Here is a 19,958-nt window from a genome sequence, read left to right as displayed (position 1 = left end):
TGATACGTTGTTTGGAAACATCATTTCAATGTGCAACATGGTATTTGTTAGGGATCTGACCTAAATAAAGCCAAGATTAAACAGAGAACAGCACCGGGTCTTTGTTTCAGGTTCCTGCTCATTAGGTGAGGAAAGGAGGTGAGTTCAGCCACGACGGAGATAAAAACGTGGAGAGGCGATATCATACAAAAGAGATGCAACCTTTAGGAGACTTCAGGTATCAGGAGCTGCACAGTGAAACAAAATGCGCAGCTTTCACATATAAGATCAAAAATGTTGACACTTTTAGGAAATTACCAAGATTTGATCTGAATGATGTTAGAAAGAGCATCATTTTGACATTACTGTTCCAGATTGTGGAATTGTTACGTCTGAGATTTAGCATCTTCTAAATGTTCTAGCAGAGGAAGGTTAGCATCTCAAAAACCCAAATAATATGTGAACTTTGACCTCAAATTCCAGAGAAGTTTAAAACAAAGCTTCATGGATCAAGAGCAATCCATGAAGCCAAAACTGATCCTGCCATCACAACTTGTCTAATGAGTAACAAGCTGCATCTGTCAACTTATTTTCACAGTTAAGCTGGAAAAAAAAGCCCAAAACTCTGAATCCATTCTGAAGTGAAGAGAGACTCGACCCGCCGCTCTCTGGGGAGCCTCCTTACCGAGTCTCCGCCTCTGATCCAGTGACATATTTACAGTACAAAGGCTCGACTCGGGTCCCCTCCGCACACATACAAACGTTCTCAGAGAGATAAAAGGAGTGGCTGATTTAATTAGCTCAATCATTAAATGAGGCTTAATTAGTCACTTTCCTTCAGAGAGGAGTTGAGCACTCTGTCATTACGGCGACATAATGAGCTACGCAGCACAATACGAGCCTCAAAGCACCAACAACAACAGAAGAAAAGTTTCCCCGCGCGTTGAAAAGCGTGCCGAGAAAACAGCGAAACGCTAAATCCCCGAGAACACCCGAGAAGCTTTCCAGAGAGACGACATGAATACAGTGGGCCTTTCAGCCCTGTTTACTGTTTAGCGGACATTAAGGGAGAGAGCAGCAGCAGAGTGTTGAAATTACAGGAATGATTTCAGCCCTTCACACCATCAATAAACGTCTTTGATGTTTTATAACAAGAGCGAGCAGATTGGAGCCGGCTGTCTCTGCCAGTCTCTTAATGTAAGGTTCACCTGCTTGTTATGGCTGGGAGGCTGATAAGAAGTGATGCCTGTACGCCTCCCTGGGGGGTGATTGCGGGGTAAATATTAGCAGGCCCTCAGCGCCACCCTGCACCACTAAAACAAACCACTGTCCTCTCATAAAGGAATCAACACACTCAATGACTTTTTAAATGTTATTATGCTGTCATGAGGCTGCAGATAGGCATGTGCGTGGAAAATGAGTGTGAAAAATTATCTTGAGGGAGTGTGTGTGTGTGTGTGTGTTGTCCTGTTCATTATTGGCCAGCAGCAGAAGCCAGTCATTTCCCTGTCTTCATAAAGACCCGGCCCATTAAATTCTACCTCCAGTCAATAATTAGGACTCCACAAATAAACCAAAGGCAATTAAATCGATGCTTCCTCGGCCGATGCCTGGATCCCTCAGCCCACATGGACACTCCATCTTCAGCACTGGCCTTATTCATGGTGGGCTGCGGTGGAGCCACACAGTGCCCCCCCCGGCCTGCTCAGGGTTATTAGGCAGCGCTGTCCCCTGATTCTGGCTACGGCAGCGCTGCACACGGTGGCCCTCTCCAGAGAGGCATTGGCTTTGATTTCATTAACCCAACGGTGGAGGTGAGGGAAGAAGAAATGAGCGTAATGTTTCATTTGGTTTTGAGTGGACATGTGGGGAAGCAGCGGGAGGCCGGGGCGGGCCGGGCCGGGGCGGGGCAGCACTCGGGCTGGTAGCAGAGATGCACAGAGAGAAATTGACCGGTGGTGACTGGAACTGGATGTTTTTACGCTCGGCAGATCGTGATTCTTGATCGTAAACTAAAGGTGCATTCACACCAGCCCTGTTTGGTTCACTTTAATCCAACTCCAGTCCGTTTCTCTAGAAAGTCCGGTTCGTTTGGGGAGGAGAGACCCTGATGTAACCCAAAAAGGCGAACTCTGGCCTGCTTATAAACCTCCGTCTCAGTTCAGTTGAATGCGGGTTTGAACTCCAAATGGATCGGAGACCACTCCAAAAGCAGGAAGTGGACTACAGCGCAGGGCATTCTGGGTAAATACAACCAAAACAAACATGTGTGTCTAGTGGAAGCGGGAGGAACCGCTCAAGGTCTTTTACCAAAGACAACAGGGAAATCCTACAACCACTAAAATATGACCTGCTTCATTTTGTTGACATTTTGTGAAGAAAGAAGTTGTGCTCAATGTCTTCTTCAGAGGTTTCTCTGTAATTTCCTTCAGTTGCGCGGAGAATAACAGGTTTTTCAATTTGTTTGGATAATTTGACACAGGGCACTGTGAAAGCAAACCACAGCAGCTGAACATGTAACAAATGTTGCAACTTTGGTTCCCAATCAGAGTCTACCAAACTATCAAGTGTGAAAACATCCTGAAAACCAGGACCCGTCTTTTAAAAGAAAGCTCTTATTGATCTTACTGATGTTAGGGAAATTTGTTGAATTTCTGGAATTCAGAGATTTTTCTCTGAATTTTACCTCAGTAAGTTAATCAAACTTGTTCATGGCTGCTTCCCTTTGAGAAAGAATCTGACATCTTGTACATTTACAAGGAAGTACATTCTGGCTCACATCTATGTACATTATGATCAGGAAAAGAAATGATGTGAAAAGATTAGAAATATGTATTTCATAAAAAAGCTTTCCAAACTTTCATACTGAAGTGAAATATAAAAGACAATGTTTACTATTGGCTCATTCTAAGTTTGCTTCTTAATTTTTAAGTTAGTCTAAAATGTTTTTTTTCTAAGAAATATGTTTTTTATACTTCATATTTGATAGTAAAAATAATTTTTGCGTTGTTTATATATTTGAATTTTAAGCAGTCCTCATTGAAAAAAAGTTTTTTTACTAGCATTTTCTGCAGCTGCTAGAGAACAGGATAATTTTTTTTATCCAGTTACTCGATTAATCACCAGAATAATCAACAGGTTATTAAAATAATCATTTACAACAGCTCTGGTACCAAAACCTTGGAGTCTGCAACATTTGGAGAAGGAGGCGTCGCAAGATCTGATCAACCAATGAGAGACGGGATTTGGATGATGTCACACTTTACACTCAGGAAGTAATTAATTCTATTTTTTATATCTGAGAATCAAAATAACAAACAATCATTGTAGATAGATTATTATCTTCTGAGTGGAGCTGTTTTCAAACATATTTTTTTTTTAACAGAGATCAGTTCAGATCAAAGGTTTAAACCAGTAATTAAAGTCTAATCGTAGAATTTGTTATTTTGACAAGAAGCAGTGGCTGACAGGGACTATGAACAATAACCTGCACACACACCGGTTCTCCTCTCTGGAGCTTTTTCTGCACTGGCAGCCCCACACACACACGCACGCACACACCCACACACACACACAAACAGTGACTGATGGGTTTGCTATTGACAGGGCCACTGAGATAATAAAGTGCTGTCCCCCTGGCAGCTCCATTAGCTACTGACAGTGACAAGATGAGGATGCTGCGAGTTTGCACAAATATATAGACACGCACACACACGCACACACACACACACGCTCTCATCCTGTTTCAGTGACAGGCCAGCCAGTTAGAGACATGGATCCCTCATCTTTCCTTTCACAGAGTCTATTTCTGTCTGTGTCTTTTCATCTGAACAAGTGTGTGAGTGCACCTCTGGGTATGATCATATTCCTGTTAGGAAAGTGTGTTATTAGTGTCACAGCGAAGGTGACAGGCCAGGCCAGTCAACTTCCCCCAGGTTCTGCTTGTTGAGCTTTTTATAAGCTGTGACGGAGAGCGGAGAAGCGTAGTGGGAAAGTCTTTCAAAGCTGTTGCAGGAACATCCTCAGAAGGATTTTTTAAAACTAGTTTCAGGCTAAACTGGGGCTAAGCAAAGAACCAGCGGTAACACTGGTTCTGGATCTGAAGCCAGGCTCATGGGGAGCAAAAAAAACAAAAAAAACAATCAAAATGTGATTATGTTTTGTTTTGCCTAAACTGAGACAATAAACCATAAAAGCCCTTTTGGCTAACTTAACAAAAAGTTAAATTTCCACCTAACGAACTTCCGCTCAGCGTCTCGTGTTCTCCAGCTGTTTGGATTGTTTGCAGGGCTCCTCCTATTTTCCATCTATGTTTCTCCAAAACTAATTTCAAGATTTTTTGTTTTTAAGTTTGTTTCCATTTCAATTAAATTCACTGATTTATGAAGATCTTTTTTGACTTTTGCTTGCATTTAAAGTTTTTACCAGAAATGTACATACACTGTATAGAAAGTAATATTTTTTCTGATCATGTGACATTAAACTAGACAAACACTTCCTGTTTTACATCAGTTAGGATCACTGCATTTATTTCTATTTGCTAAATGCCAGAAAAGTAAGAGCGAATATTTACAGTTCCTTACTATCTGGTGAATTTGCCTTTTAAACTGTTTGGCTCTGGTGAAAAGTTTCGGTTCGTTTCCATGAGGTTTTCACAATAGTTTGCTGGAGTTCTGGTCCATTCCTGCAGACAGAACCGGTGCAACTGGGTCAGGTTTGCAGGGTGATTTACTAACACTTTTTCAGCTCTGCTTTGCTCTTTGAAGACCAATTTGTGTAAAAGGCATCACCCTGTTGGCTGAGGTCTTAAGATGTTATATATTTTCATAAGATGCTTTTTTTCTTATGAAAAGTGCACCCGTCCCTCTTACTGCTAGACAACATGATGCGCCTCATTTTAACTCAAAGGTTTTGAAAAACCAACCATGTGAACAGGAACAGCGTCCAGGTCCTCGATGTGTCTGTGTGTGGCGACTCTAGCAGATGAAATCAGCACTTTGTGAATCGACACCAAACCCTTGCTTTGCTTCACAATCCTCTGGAGGCTAATCTTTTTCTACCACAGTTTTCCTTCCACTAAACTTTCTATTGATATGGATGTATGCAGAATTTTATGAACAGCCAGGTTCTTCACCAGTTACCTTTAATGGCTCCTGCCTGGCACTCATTACATATTACATAAAAAATACTCAGCTTATTAAACGGAAATTACATTTTTAGTTTCAATTACCTACAACCATATTTATCAAAATGTCCAAAAATAAAACAAAATTTATCACAATGTATGTAATGAAGCTACATATGAGAAATACTGTGACAGACTGGCGACCAGTGCAGGGTGACCCTGTTACCTGGAGAGGCACCAGCAGCTCCAGACCCACAAGGGTGTTAGAGACTGGACGGATGGATGAGTTAAAATACTTAAGATAAATCTAAAGATGAACTGAAACATAGCAAAAGTTTAAGTTTTTACAGTTTATCCGCCTTACAGGTCCGGGAACAAAACACTAACAAAAAATGTCCTGCAATTTCAATAACTTTTAACGTGTAAATGTAAGCAGATCATTAAGTCACTGAGCCATTAGCAATAATAAATATTCATTAGACTGAAATAATCAAAACAAACCCTGTTAAGGTAAATGACATTCCAGTTCAAATTAAAAACTTAAACACAATATGCAAAACAATCTCTAAAGAAATCCTCACCAAGTTTTCTGGCATTTAGCAAACATAAATATTTTTGGTATTTCTGACTGAACTCAAACAGGTTTATTCTAATTTCCCTTTAGGCAATAAAAAAAAAAGTTTTTTATAAGCTGTATGAAAATATTGGGTTCCAACTGTAATTTTTCCCCCTAATTTCGGTTTTTAATCAAGCACAATATTTTGTTTCATTACAAAACTGTTTAGTTTTAATACCAAACACTTTCAAAGTCTTCCTATGGAAATCAAGCACCTTCCATACCCAGAAAACATCCGACTGAAGTTCAAGCATTTTCAAGGACTTCAAGCACCAGTACAAAAAGACCTGTCGCAATAAACAATAAATCAAATCAATAAATCACATGACATATTAAATTGAGTTCAATCTTTTCCATTTGAATGATATACCCATTTTTTTCTTTTCTTTCTTTCTACAATAAACTGGAAAATAAAAGTTTTCAGTTTGGTGGTTTGGTCTCAACTAAACTTTTTTTAAGAAGAATTTTGTTTCCAGAGACTTCATAATTCATTGTATTTGTTTTTGAATAATAAAAATGTCTTCCAGTGTTAAATGTTCAATACAATTTAAAGTTTTTGATCTTTCCGAATGTGTTCTCACTTTATATTAATTGAAAATGGTCTCAAAACAGCAATATTATTATTTATCGTAATACCATCTGGGAGAATTTAATTTATTGTACATAAAGATTTGTTGGAGTGACTTTGGGTAAAGAACTGGATCTGATTAATTAGACGCCTTAAATTTTAAAGGAAACACAACGATGATTTATGTCACCAAAACGATCAGGACAGTCTCACGTCCACATATGAAATTACAACAAAAAAACAAACCCAGCCCACACAGAGTGAGATAAAATGAAAATATAGGCAGAATAACAATTTAGAGAAATAAATAAAGAAAAAACAGAAGAAGATGGACTTGAAAGGGGATAGAAAAACTCTGATTCGGTGAAGGGGGGATGACTGCAGCGGTCCCAGCGGTCCCTGCAGGGACCTGGGGGCAAGTCTCAGCCTTGTCATTCTCTCCTCCTCCTCCTCTTCCTCCTCCACTCTGCACACCATCTCCACCCCCCACCCCGCTCCACCACCGCCCCTGTTCTGCCCACGGAAAACGTCGATAGCAGGCTGCCGGTGCCGAGGTCTCTGGTGGACACTAGCTCATTCTCCCGGCATCGACAGGCCCGCCAAATCAATATTTAGTTCCCCACTAACAAGCTGCCTCGGGGTCTGAGCCAGAGAGAGAGGGAGGGAGAGAGAGGAGCGCGGGACAGAGGACGGCGGAGAGAGACAGAGCAGGGACTGAGAGCTGTCCAGCTAGAAGGGAAAAACATGGATTCAGAGAGCGTGCGTGTGTGTGCGTGTGTGTGGGAGGTGGAAAGGTCAGGAGAAGATCTGGGGAACAAGAGAACAGTGTCTGCTGTGTGTCGTGGTGCGGAGGCGACGCATGAGTGCCTGCAGCAGCTGCTGACATGAACACACACACACACACACACACACACAATCCTCGACGCTCTCAATCATACGCGTATCACAGCGAGCAGACGTTGACAGTGCTCAAGCAAAGCTCCAGCAGAGAGCACTCACAGATGAGTGGCTGTGAGCACACAAAGGCTCCAGCGGTGAGGATGCACTCGCCCGTCTTTGTTTCATCTTTTGAATCATTGTTTTCGAGCCTGGAGCAGGATCACCGGGGTGGGATCTAAAATTCTGCTTCTATTTACTCGATTTGCGTGAACCTGCTGCCCTAATTTTTTTATTTATTTTTCCTCATTCAACACTGACAAAGCAGGATATTTACAAACCTGAGCAAACATTTATAGAAATGCAAACATCTTCAGATAAAAGCTCTGGAACTCCTTAAGAGGTGAAATTATTTGTAAAACAAAAGTCTTTAGGCAAAAGTCAACATTTTAATAAACATTCAATGCAAACTTATAGATAATCCTGAGTCAGATATTAAAATGATAACTGATTCTGTCCAACTACATGTACAATTAAACATAATTACATGAGCAGTAAGTAGGAAAGACTGTAAGATATCATTTAGGAACATTTAGTTAGCTTGATCGTTAGAAATATTACAACTTTGTATTGTTTCATGAAATCAATTAAGCGTTTTTTTTTAAATAATTAATGATTTTACATTAATTTTTTAAACATTTTTATTAGATTTAATCTAAGTCACACTGCTTTTAGCTATGTATTAAAATCTGTCACAAATGAAAGCTTGTTTATGTTCTTCTGCATGTTAATTGTATTTGTTTTTACTTTTTCCATCAATCTGCTACAGACTAAAATTACCCTCTTTGGCTAAATGTTAGTATATTTACATAATGTATTCATTTTGATTAACATGCACTGTCCTGCTAATCAAATAAATTAAATTCATAATTGAAGTAATCATAAAACAATTTGCACGCAAAACAAAAAATTAACTGCAGCAACAATCAGAAGAAAGAAAAGTTAAAAATCCTCCAAAATATGTTAAATGTTTTTTTTCCTGGAGTATCACTGGATGTCCACACACCGTCCCACCAGGGATTTCATGTCCACTCATAGATTTCCAGTAAACAGATCAAGACCACCTCTGTCCTAATTTTCGCGTCAATCCCGCAGGAGGTCCTCGCATTGATCAGAACATTTTATGCTGTAGAGAATATAATCCCAAGGATCTGCTCACTTCTCATTATGAGTTTCAGTCTCATTTAATAAACTGTGGAGGATTATTTCCTCAGTTCTCCGATCCAGAAGTGGAATATTGGACCTTCTACATCTTTCAAAACTCTCATCATCATCTGATAGTCAGCTCAGGTTTCTGCAGGGATTTGGTTTTAACAACCAATTATGTTTATTTTAAAAAGAAAACAACACTTTTAAAAACAAAACAGCCATTTTTGATTGAAAGGCCACTCAGAAACAAAGAACTCCCCCAACTCCTCCCCCCAAAAAAAAAAAAAAAAAAAAAAAAGAAAAAGCCTATTTGCAGTTTGCAAAGTCACTCAAACAAAAGACTCAAATACTTGGACATATACCCTGTGGTCTCAAAGTAAAATTAAAGTGTTTGGCTGTAATGATCATCATACAAACTGTGATGTACGAGGGAGGCAGCGTCATGATGTGGGGATGGTTTGCTGCAGGAGGGACTGGTGCACTTCATCAAATCACTGATATCATGAGGATGAAACATGAAGTGGAAATATTGTAGCAAAATCTAGAAACGTGAGTCAGGGAAGTTAAAGTTTGACCATAAGTGGGTCTTCAAAATGGAGAATGACGGTAAACATATCACCAGATGAGTAACAACAGAACGGAGTCTGGAGTCGCCGCCACAAACTGACCCAAACATTCAGACTAATGTAGCTGCCTTTCCATGGACCGTATGATGTTGTAATTTGACACTTGTGCTGACTCTGTTCACTATGAAGACGTGTTTCACCCAGTAGAATAGGTAACTATGGTGCTGCATGTGTGTGAGACTGACCTTCTGCTGGAGGATGAAGTTCAGGTGGTCCAACCAGTCCTGGTCTCTGGAAGTCTCTGTGCAGATGGCCGACCTCTGGAAGCACAACAGCAAAGAGACACTCCTTATTTTTTACTGACTGGAAACAGAAAAATGTACATTTTGCAGTTATTCTAAAGGCCTTGAGGTGAAAGAAGGTATGAAGGGGGTTGTTCAATGACGCAAATTACCACAGAATCTTACATCAACCTATTAGGGTTTTATGTCTACGGGAGGAACTTGTAGCTCCACACAACAGAGGACCTTGAGGCACTGCATCTGCACACTGTGCAAATTTAAACAAAACTCTCCTTTTTACTGCCAATAAACAGTGTGAAAAGTAACCGCACACATGAACAACTTAGCATTTATGCAGAAACTTCAAACCTCCAGTGTTGCTGCTGAAGATGTTGTGACTATTTTAGATTTTAAGGTCTGAAATGACTGAAGAACATTCGCAGCAAAACACAGAATTTTTATTTAAAAGTTTTCGCTTAACAGAAATTCATACAAAACGAGACAAAGTTAAACTTGAGTTTTTTGTTTGCAGGCTTGAGTCCACTATAACCTCACCACAGCATGCATGTGTGAGTAAAAAAATAGCAACATCTGTTGGCGACAAATATAAGAAACACAATTTTTAAATTTTTGAAGTAACTGTGAGTTTGACAAACGACTTATGTTAATGGAATAGGAAAACTACAATATATTTAGGCCAACATGCTTAACTGGAGAATCCCTTAGAGAGTGAGGAACAGGAAATCATTCCAGCACTTCGCCATCAGAGCACACAACGCCCAACTATTTAATATCGTTAACTAAACTCATTTATAAAACACATATTTCCATAGACTTACCTTTTAATTTTATTATATTTACATATTATGTCATACTTAAACTATTTGTAATTTGACTATTATTTACATTTTTATAAAACTTATGCTTATATTTTGTAAACTTTTTTTGATGGGAATAACTGTCAACAAAAAAGCAATTTCCCGTTGGGGATCACTAGAGTGTTTCTGATTCTGATATCCAGTCGGTATCATTTCACCTCCTTGGTTTAGGACCGTCTTGGTCTGTCTGCAGCATTATCCTAAAGCCAGCATTTCTGAAACTTGGTAGCAAGTTGGGAGAAAGAAAAAGTAAGAACCCATAAAAATTTGATGATTACAATCTTTCAAAAATGCCTAATGGGACATTTCCCTTGGCTCCGGATTGAGCTCTACCAGTTTCCTCCTGGTGTATAATCTATGGCTGCTGTATTTACTTTATCAAACAGCTGCATAACTCCACTGATACAGCTGACTTCCCAGGGTTTGGACACAGAAGTTCTGAGGATTTTCCTTTAGGACCTGGCAGTGAGACGTTTTCACCTGCATGTTTATTGCTCGAGACATCTGCCACTGAACAGAATCCTTGGATCAGGATTGTTTTCACACAACCCTACTGGAACCTGGGGAGGTTTAGATGCTTTTTGTTGCAGCTTGTTTACCTTTTCAGATAATAAAAACCAAACCAAAACAAGAAAACACATAACCTTAAATTTACTTGACTAAATTTTTTTTTGATCTGATAGAAAAGTGCTGCATTAAAAACAAAAACCGAGACAAAGAGGATCGCTTGTGGCTGAAAAAAACTCAGTAAATGCGCGTCCACCCGTGGCAGATATATAACAAATAACTGACCCTTCTTCTAACATTAGGCTGTAGAAACAAACTGGTCTGACAATTAGAGCCTTATTACATCTGCATCATTAACTCCACAACAAGTTACCCCTGGAGCCTGGAGCTGCTCAGGTCTGTGCTGCGTTGCACAACATGGAACGGAAACTAAACCAAACAAAAAAACCAGGAGAGCAGCATGATGTAAGAGGGTAAATATGAGAGGAGCGGGTATTTTTCAGCACACGTTCTCTGCATGGATGCAGCTACATCCCATTAATACTTTGGTTTATGGAGGCAGTTTTAGTGTCATCAGCTGACGAGTTGAACTCTTCAGGGAATAATCTGATGACAAACTTTTAACTTCTGCACTGAACCAACATACCAACACTAATCCTCTGCAGCAAAGACAAAAAGACAGATTTAAAAACAGATGGGTTATAGAACTTAACTTATGCCTAAAGATTAACAGAAAACAGAAAACGTCACTTTTTATTGAGGATTTAGCACAAAAAAAACAAAATAGTATAGTAAAGTAGTATAGTAACTTTGTTCTCTTTGTCCTACACAGTAAAACAATTAAACTACAAACCCTGATCAGAATCAAGGCTTATAATTTAAAGATAAAAAATCTGTTATCAGATTTTAGACTCTGCTGGAAGCTCTGATTAAAGTGAATCTATTCTCACCAAATTCAGACTCCAGCAAACAGTAAAACATCAACATGTGCTTAAAAATACAGCATCGATGGGCTGTAAATACACAATAAATAAATACACAAATATTAAGCCAGTATGTATAATTTTGACCCTGTGTGGTTTAGAGAAAACCAACCCTTCATTTAAGCCTGTGAACCGAATTCTTACTTTTAAAAATTATTATTTCAATATTATTTAACCAGGAAGTTGAAATAAGAATTCTCCTTTAAAAATGTGAAGCAACACAAATCAGAATTACAAAAATTAATGAAATTATTCATAATAAATAAATAAAAATTACAAACACAAACCAAAGTAAAACAATGACATTCCTCCTTCACTGCATGTTTTATTATACTCTTAAAAGTTTATCTGTCATGTTCACAGTAGAAACACTTTTCTTTGTACAATGAAAAAGTTACTTTAAATGTCACTTAAAAAGGTAAAGAAAAGTGTGAAATATAAAATAATCTTATAAATATAGCAACATATCTAAAAGTACCAATAACAGGATAAAAGTACTAAATAAATATCAATATTATACAATAAATAGTGCAAATGAAAATTGAGTAGCAGATCATTGGTAGCAGTGCAAATGTAAACAGCCAGTTCACTGTAGAGTCTGAAGGAAAGAAAAGTTATTAAAAGTATGTGTGCATTTCACATCAGTCATGGCTGCGAGTATTTTTAGTTCAAGAACATTTTGTAGATTATTCCATGATTAGAGGGTTTTGCCAAAAACTTTCAAAGTCCAGGGAAAATTTAAAAAATAAAACTATTGGAGGCACGCAATGGTAATTATGAGTAGTCTTGCAAAGACGATATTAGTTGCAATATACGTTTATTTTCTTCTCTCCTCTCTCTAATTTCTGCTTCTATTACTCTGTGACCTGCAGCATTTTGAGAAATATCATTATTATCTGCTTTTAGACTTAATCCAACTGGTTAAATACTACATTCACTTCAAAAACACAAAATCTTGCCAAGTAATTTTGGTCTATTTTCTATAGAATTTACCTCAGTACACTAGAAATAAGAGAAAACTAACTTATAAGGAACTTTTTAACGGTAAAAATAAGCTGTTTTAAATCAATAATCCCTTAATATTGATCAAACAGTACTAGGTTTATTGGGAGGTTATTTCACTTACTACATGAGAAAAGTTTCTTGTTATAAGTGAAATAATCTGCCAATGGAACAAACACTTCATCAAAATTATTCACTTCAAACAATCTCATGTTTCTTGCTGAAAAGTTACTTTGTTTTTCTCCTATTTCTAGTGTACTGAGATATTTGCACTTGAATCTAGACCAAAATTACTTGGTACAATTAAGTGTTTTTGCAGTGTTAGCATGAAAAATGCAAGTTCATAATAACACTTGGAACATATTATTCCACTCCAAACAGTTCCTTATGATATAAATATGCAGATATATTCGCGACACAATGTGCAGCCCTAATGACGAGGGTATGTAAACCTCTGACCAGAACTGTAAGCAGGGTGATGAGAGACACTTACTCTCAACCTGTTCTCTGTCATACAGGGGAGGAGCCGCCCAGCAACGGCTTCAAATTGGTTTCAAGTGTGAGTAAGTGCCTGGTGAGCTCCTTCTAATCTAGTGATAGATGAGGGGAAGTCCCCAGAGATCCCGGGCTGATTGTAACACGGCTGTTAATTGATGACTTTGTTGCGAATGATCTATGGTGGAGAAAGGGCCTCACCAAGTTGGAAAACAGTTGGAAATACTTCTGCAAGCGTCCAGCAGTCAATAACGGGAGCTTCAGCTCGGTGACGGCTTTGATGCCAGGAACAGAGCTGCACTTTGTGAAAACTTGGAATGAGTTTCCAGATTGAAATCAAACAGCTGTAAACACGGCGCCGGACCTTTCTCCATGTTGCCTGAACTCATGACCTCATCGGTGCGTTTTATACATTTCACCAACATCAACAAAGCTCAGACAAAAGCAGACATTACTGAAAAGGCCCTACTGACAAATCACTACTTGAAGAGCTTGAATGTTCAGTCTTTGCAAAACATCCTTAAAAAAGAAAAGATACTGTTGGAATTAATAGAAGATATCGGGAAAAAGAATAAGAAAGACATGAAATGGTGAAACAAGAAACATCAATGTTGTTGCAGCTCCTCTGGTTTTTCTGACAGCTTTAACCCCAGGAAGACTTCAACAATAAAAAAAACAATATTCTTTATCTACCAGTTTCCAACATCTTCGTACTGCGGCTGACAGGGTCCAGGACTCATGCTCGTCACGGACCTTTTTGTTTACATGAATTCCACCTCAAATTTCCAATCAGGTTGAAATTCGGAGTGTTTGCCGGACGTCTCACTGAGTTTTCCTGCCTGTTTTGAAGAAAATGTTTGAACCGCGTTTGCTGAGTCTGGTGTATTAACTTCCATCATCACCAAACAGAGTTTGGATTGGTGGATCGAGAAAAAATGTCCGCCGATGTGTTTCCTGTACATGTGGTTACATATTTGATTGGGATTCTACCGAACATGAAGTTGCTTCATTGAAAAGTAAAAAAATATGTTAATAAACGATTATTAAACACTCCATCAAATAAAAAAAATACTATTTAAACAAAATAAATATAAAAAGCTCATTTATTTTACTTATTCATTTCAAAAACGTAAATGAATAAATATATCTATACCTTCAAATACATGTGTACATATAGAGCCACTATACGATAAGTTATGGAGGGAGAAAAGATACTCTTTTTGAGATTAATTATAGATCTTGTCTATAACTGAGTTGAACTAATATCTGTAGTTGAAGACAATAGTGAATTTCATTTGAATAGTTTCTTCTAGTCATAATAGTCGTGTCTGTGGCTCTGTCCTCTTCTCCCTTTTCTCCTCATTCTCAATTATATTTCCCTCCAAAGTAACAACTTTTTAAATAAACTTTTAGGAGGTCAAATTGGTGTTTAAATCCACTAAACCTCTGAGTTTGTGTTGTTCTTAGGTCACTGATAGAGAAGCAGCAGCTTTAGCCACACCAAGGGATCCAAATCGTGACATTTCTGGAGACTTTTTGGCCTCTTGGCTGCAGCTTTGTGCTTCTCGTGGTGCATAAGTCTCTCTACAGCCTTAACCCACACAGTGCCCAGCTTCTTTGAAATGAATGGGTTTGGAAACAACAGTCGTATGAGTTGGCAAAAGAAGTGAGCCAATGGCAAAGATAAATCTCCACTTACCCAGGACAGACGCAAAAAGCTAGCTAGCTAGCAAGGGTGTATTAGCAGCTGGTTAGCAGAAGTCAAAACCGCCTAAAGTCACCGAATGCAGTGAAGTGTCCAACTGCAACTCAAACTTCTGACTGACATAAATAAATATTTCAGACCTGTGGTTAACGTATTTATGGACAAAACAATAACTGGACAAGTAACTCACTGAACATCCTCATAGTAGTGAGTTTCTCACTTTTCACCCTGGAAGTCAGGAGTTAATTTGGAGCCTCCTGAGGTCACGGCATACCTTCACATCGACGTTGACGGTTCGGTGTTTTTTCAGGTTGTAGGTGCAAACGCCAATCAAAATCTTTCAAAAATTTTATAGCAGGAAAATTCTGTCATGTGTGAAGAGCTCTGTAGGTTTTTCTAAACAAGATATAAATCCTCCTGAAGTCAGAATAAAAATGCTGTCCTTTGACCTTACCTGATCCGGTTCCATTATATCTGCCAGATCATTTTCTGACATATTGAGGATGGAGGCAGCAATGGACTTGGCTTTGATCATGGACTTGGCTGAGAGGCTGCTCTTCTCCGCCACAGAGCTGGCCTGCCTCTGCCTCCTCCTGCTCATCAGCTGCTGTTTGACCTCTTGAACGTCTAAAAGTATTTCACTGGCCAGGGTCTGAGAAGGGAGGAGAAGAAGAGGAAGAAAGAGGGAGGAGAAGAGGATGATGAAATGGATGTGGAAAAACAAGAGGGATAGCGCTGCCCGGCAGATGAATAAATGAAATTGATCAAGCTTGCACCAGAGAGGCTTAGTACATTATGGAGGAATATTGAGTTTGACAAAGTCAGATTCTCTTCGGTTTTGCCTCACATTCCCCTGTAGGAGTGTGGACCTCAGGGTTTGTTGCCCCGTTGATTGAAAGCTGAGGGAACACGGCTTTGATATTAAACACACCCTGAGTTTCTCCGAAATCTCCACAGGCAGAGAATCACGCTTTGGAGAGGGAGAAAGATGGAGCGCTATGAAAATACAGCCATTCATTTATTTATTTGCTTTCTGAAACGTCTTACAGTACAACAGGGCAGCATAACAGTGTTAATAATTAAGCTAAAGAGGGGCTGTCTCAAATGGTGCCCGAGTGGGCGGCCAGCGAGACGAGGAAGGCCTGGGGTGGCACGGCTGTCAGGCACTAAATGGGAGTACGCTCTAAATACAGAGAGACAATTAAATGTTAAAACTGCCACTGTACACTAGGAAGTCAATAAAGTAAACTCCCCTTTGCTTCATTTTGAGCTTATTGATCGAGGCAATAATCTTCTGCATCATTCCCCTGCAAGCCGGCTGAAAAGCTGACCTTGGGTGGATTGTCAGGTGAGAGAAAGCTGGAGACAACAGAACTCTGAGAAAGAAAAGCACCGGTAACAACTTGTTCTGCAACAGGAAACGATATAAAGAGAGAGGCTGGTTTACGCTGCTGCTGCTGCTGCTGATACAAACACAAAGTCCAGCCCAGGGACCCGAGTTAAAAGGTTGATCTCACATGCAGCACATATCTTAAATCTTTTGAATTTCACACACATGTACCAGATGTGGTTTGTATCAGGAGACACGCAGTAAACAGCATCTCCCATCCTCTGTTAGAAAATACAGAAAAAGGCAGTTTACGTATAATTTCAGACCACAAATCTTGTATAAACCGTTATAGGTGAACAACTTGGTAGAAAAAACAAAATGTGTGAATCAACTGAGCATGCCCAATACGCTACAATCGCTTCGATTTGACTAGCCGTCAGATTTAACTTCATATAATTTTACACCAAGTAAAAACAAATCTGTGTTTTTTTCACGCCTGACAGTCCAGTAGACTCAATTTGACTGGAAATCAAAATTGCAACATTTGTTACATTTTCAGCCGCTGTGGTTCACTTTCAACCCGCACTGTTAAACAAACCCTTCGAGCAACTTTCACTTTTCTTTTGGTTGTATTTACCCAGAATGCCCTGCACTGTAGTCCACTTCCTGCTTTTGGAGTCGGTCTCTGGTTGTCTTGATGTTCACATATGCATTTGAATCGCACCAGAGTTAATAGCGTTCTTGGAATTTCAATATGGCGACATCCTTAGACAAGTTTTCCTTTCCATCAGCAAGCACCTGTTTTTAATATCTTCAGTTTAGACTTGCAGGCGCTACATGAGACACTGATTTTAGATGCATTCTTTCATGCGTGTCTTGTAAAATAATCATGTTTCTGCCACAGCTTACTACTGGGTTCAGTCGGAGTTGGTCCTGCTTCAGTAGCGTTCCAGTTGACTTTTCTGGCTGGGAAGTCTGAATTTCCCAATTCAAAGTTCAACTGGAACGCAGCATTAGTTCATACTGGGGATGTGAAAGTCATCTTCAGTCTTTTGAGGCCTCCAGATGCTATTACTTTAGCTAGAGCAGCCTAATATCTATTGAAGCATTTCCTCTAAATCTTTGGCTAAATTAAAAGCATCTGCACATTTTTAACAAAACATAAACCTTCTGCATCACAAATAATAACACATACTCTTAAGGTTACAAGACAAATTGGAAAAAGAAAGAATGATGAGAGATTGCAGCTCTAAAACATTTTAGTTTTGGTCAACAGAAAACATAAGAGCTGTATGTCACAGGAAACAGATTACAGCTTTGCACAGCGGATATAACTGGAAACAGTAGGAGCACATTCTGTGTTTGAAAGACTGTAACTGCAGCCTACCTTGACTTGAACTTTTCCAGCAGGCTGGAAAAGTTTCCTAATTCAGTGTGTTTCATGACAGAGACAAGTTTTATTAATATAAAAGTTCATCACGGATTTATGCCAAGATGTTTCTGCACAGTTTACACAAAAACCTGGAAGGAAAGAAAGGAAGAAGAGATGGAAGGATGGACGGATGGATGGACGGTTGGATGGATGGATGGACGGATGGATGGATGGACGGTTGGATGGATGGATGGACGGACGGATGGATGGATGGATGGATGGACGGACGGATAGATGGATGGACAGATGGATGGATGGACGGATGGATGGATGGATGGATGGATGGATGGATGGATGGACAGATGGATGATGGATGGATGGACGGACGGATGGATGGATGGATGGATGGACGGATGGATGGATGGATGGATGGACGGATGGATGGATGGACGGATGGACGGATGGATGGATGGACGGATGGATGGATGGACGGATGGATGGATGGATGGATGGATGGATGGATGGACGGATGGATGGATGGATGGATGGATGGATGGATGGATGGATGGATGGATGGACGGATGGATGGATGGATGGATGGATGGATGGATGGATGGACGGATGGATGGATGGATGGACAGACGGATCCTTGTTTCCTCTGACTGACTGATTTCAAAATGAGCAGAATGGATATTTTAGTTTAACTGGGAAAGACTGACTGGCCAGATACTGGTGAAGCTGACCAAGCAGAAAACCAGTTAGTTTAACTGGTGAATCATTGTTTGTTTCCCTTCAACTGTGCCACGTTGAATCCATAAACACAACGAGCACAACTCATTAATTATGCAACGTCCTATTCAAAAAGTAACGCCTAAATATCCAACAAATGTAACCTGTTCTGCTCTACAGAAGCCTTCAGAAGATCAAATTTAATTGGCTGCTAATCATTTTGATACATAACAGATCGGTGTTTCAGCAGAAAACACAGCGCAGTGCAGAAACTGACCATAATAGTGTGTTTTTCAGCGAGGATAAAAAGTCGAAGCTTTCTTTGGAGGAGAATAATCTCAGCATGTGTATCTGTGTACTGTGGATTGGTCGCAATACTCAGGGCCACTGTTTAGCAGTTCAAGAGCGGTACTTACAGCCTGGGGCGTGTGCAGGGGCCAAAAGGGTTTGCTGGCACACAATAGAAAAACACACTCATACACACACACACACACACACGCCCACGCACCCGTACACCCCCACACACACAGAAAGAGAGAACAAAAAAATAAGCTCATAAAGACACTGAGATCTCTGCACACACAAACACACACGCAGCCCTCCGGTCCTGATCAATACATGACAAGAGTAAATCTCCTCCGGACGTCAGGCAGTCCAATCAAAGGGCTCGCTGTTCTTATAGGGGATCACAAGAGCCGGGGGGAGACAAACAATGATGTGAATCCTCAACAACAAGACGACGGCCTCGGCAGCTCGGGGTTATGGGAACGGAGGAGACGAGCATGACACGCATTTCTGTACAGTAGCGCGTCTTTTCCAGGCTCCATGTGGATCCGTGGTGTCCAAAGTTTTTGGGATAAAATCGTTATGATGGAAACACAGGGGGCCAACATTTCTAAAACAAACTTTTTGTGCCTTTTTTTTATTTTTATTTTCTCTGAAATCAAAAAAGCCAGACTTTTGCAGAAAACGGATCAGTAGATCATCGAAGATAGAAAACATAAAAAGCATCCAGTTTAAGGCAGATCCAGAGTTTTATTGTTTTCTGATCTGTTTTTCAGTAAAAGCAGATCAATAATTCTGGCTCTAGTTATTCTAAAATTACAACAAATGCAAAAACTTTGTTAGTATAAAAAGGAACCTATTTTTTGCATCTAATATTATTTTAAGTATATGATATTTATCTGTAAAAGATGGAAACGTGTCCATCTGTATCAACCATGTTGGCCAAATTTGCTCAATTCTAAAGTTGGTCCAGGGGCCGCAAATGTTGCTTATTGATTAATGATTATTGAACATAAATAAAAAACTATTTTACTATATAAAACTATTCACACCCCTGGCAGGTTTAGATTTAAGATCATCATCAGGGGGCGTGCTGTGGTGGCGCGGGGGGTTGGCACGACCCACGTTTGGAGGACTAAGGCCTCCAAACGCCTTAGTTTGCGGGTTCGACTCCCGGTCCCGGTGACCTTTGCCGCATGTCTTCCCTCCTTTCCTCGCCCTCTTTCCTGTCTGCCTACTGTTGCAAAAACACGAGCCACTAGCGCCGCAAAAACTCTTTGGAGAAAAAAAAGTATTAAGATCGTCATTGGTGGAAATTGGACAGAAAAACACAATTAATATAGATCTCTTTAGGAATAATTCAATGTGCTTTTATTTTCTTGTCCTGTTAGAAAATTGCAAATCAAATGTATATTTTTGTTGTATTTTGATGGTTTATTTTTGGTGATTAGC

At 39.6% G+C, this 19,958-nt stretch overlaps 1 protein-coding gene across 4 annotated transcripts in view; it reads right to left on the bottom strand.

The window, feature by feature from the left end:
* Positions 1–19,958, bottom strand: part of cntln (centlein, centrosomal protein) — a 107,793-nt gene that overhangs the window by 8,929 nt on the left and 78,906 nt on the right. For 3 of the 4 annotated variants that reach the window (XM_044113363.1, XM_044113362.1, XM_044113360.1), the window contains 2 exons: positions 15,245–15,442; positions 9,185–9,259 (listed from right to left, as the gene is read on the bottom strand). In XM_044113363.1, coding sequence (XP_043969298.1) covers positions 9,185–9,259; positions 15,245–15,442 — 273 coding nt within the window. Of the gene's footprint in view, positions 1–4,561; positions 4,664–9,184; positions 9,260–15,244; positions 15,443–19,958 lie in introns of those variants that run through there. The other variant, XM_044113361.1, reaches the window with a different exon arrangement.

The sequence above is a fragment of the Gambusia affinis genome, linkage group LG04 (genome assembly GCF_019740435.1).
Source record: "Gambusia affinis linkage group LG04, SWU_Gaff_1.0, whole genome shotgun sequence".
Classification (NCBI taxonomy): Eukaryota; Metazoa; Chordata; class Actinopteri; order Cyprinodontiformes; family Poeciliidae; genus Gambusia; species Gambusia affinis.
The sequence above is the reverse complement of the archived record's forward strand: the minus strand, read 5'-3'. Positions and strand labels throughout refer to the sequence as shown.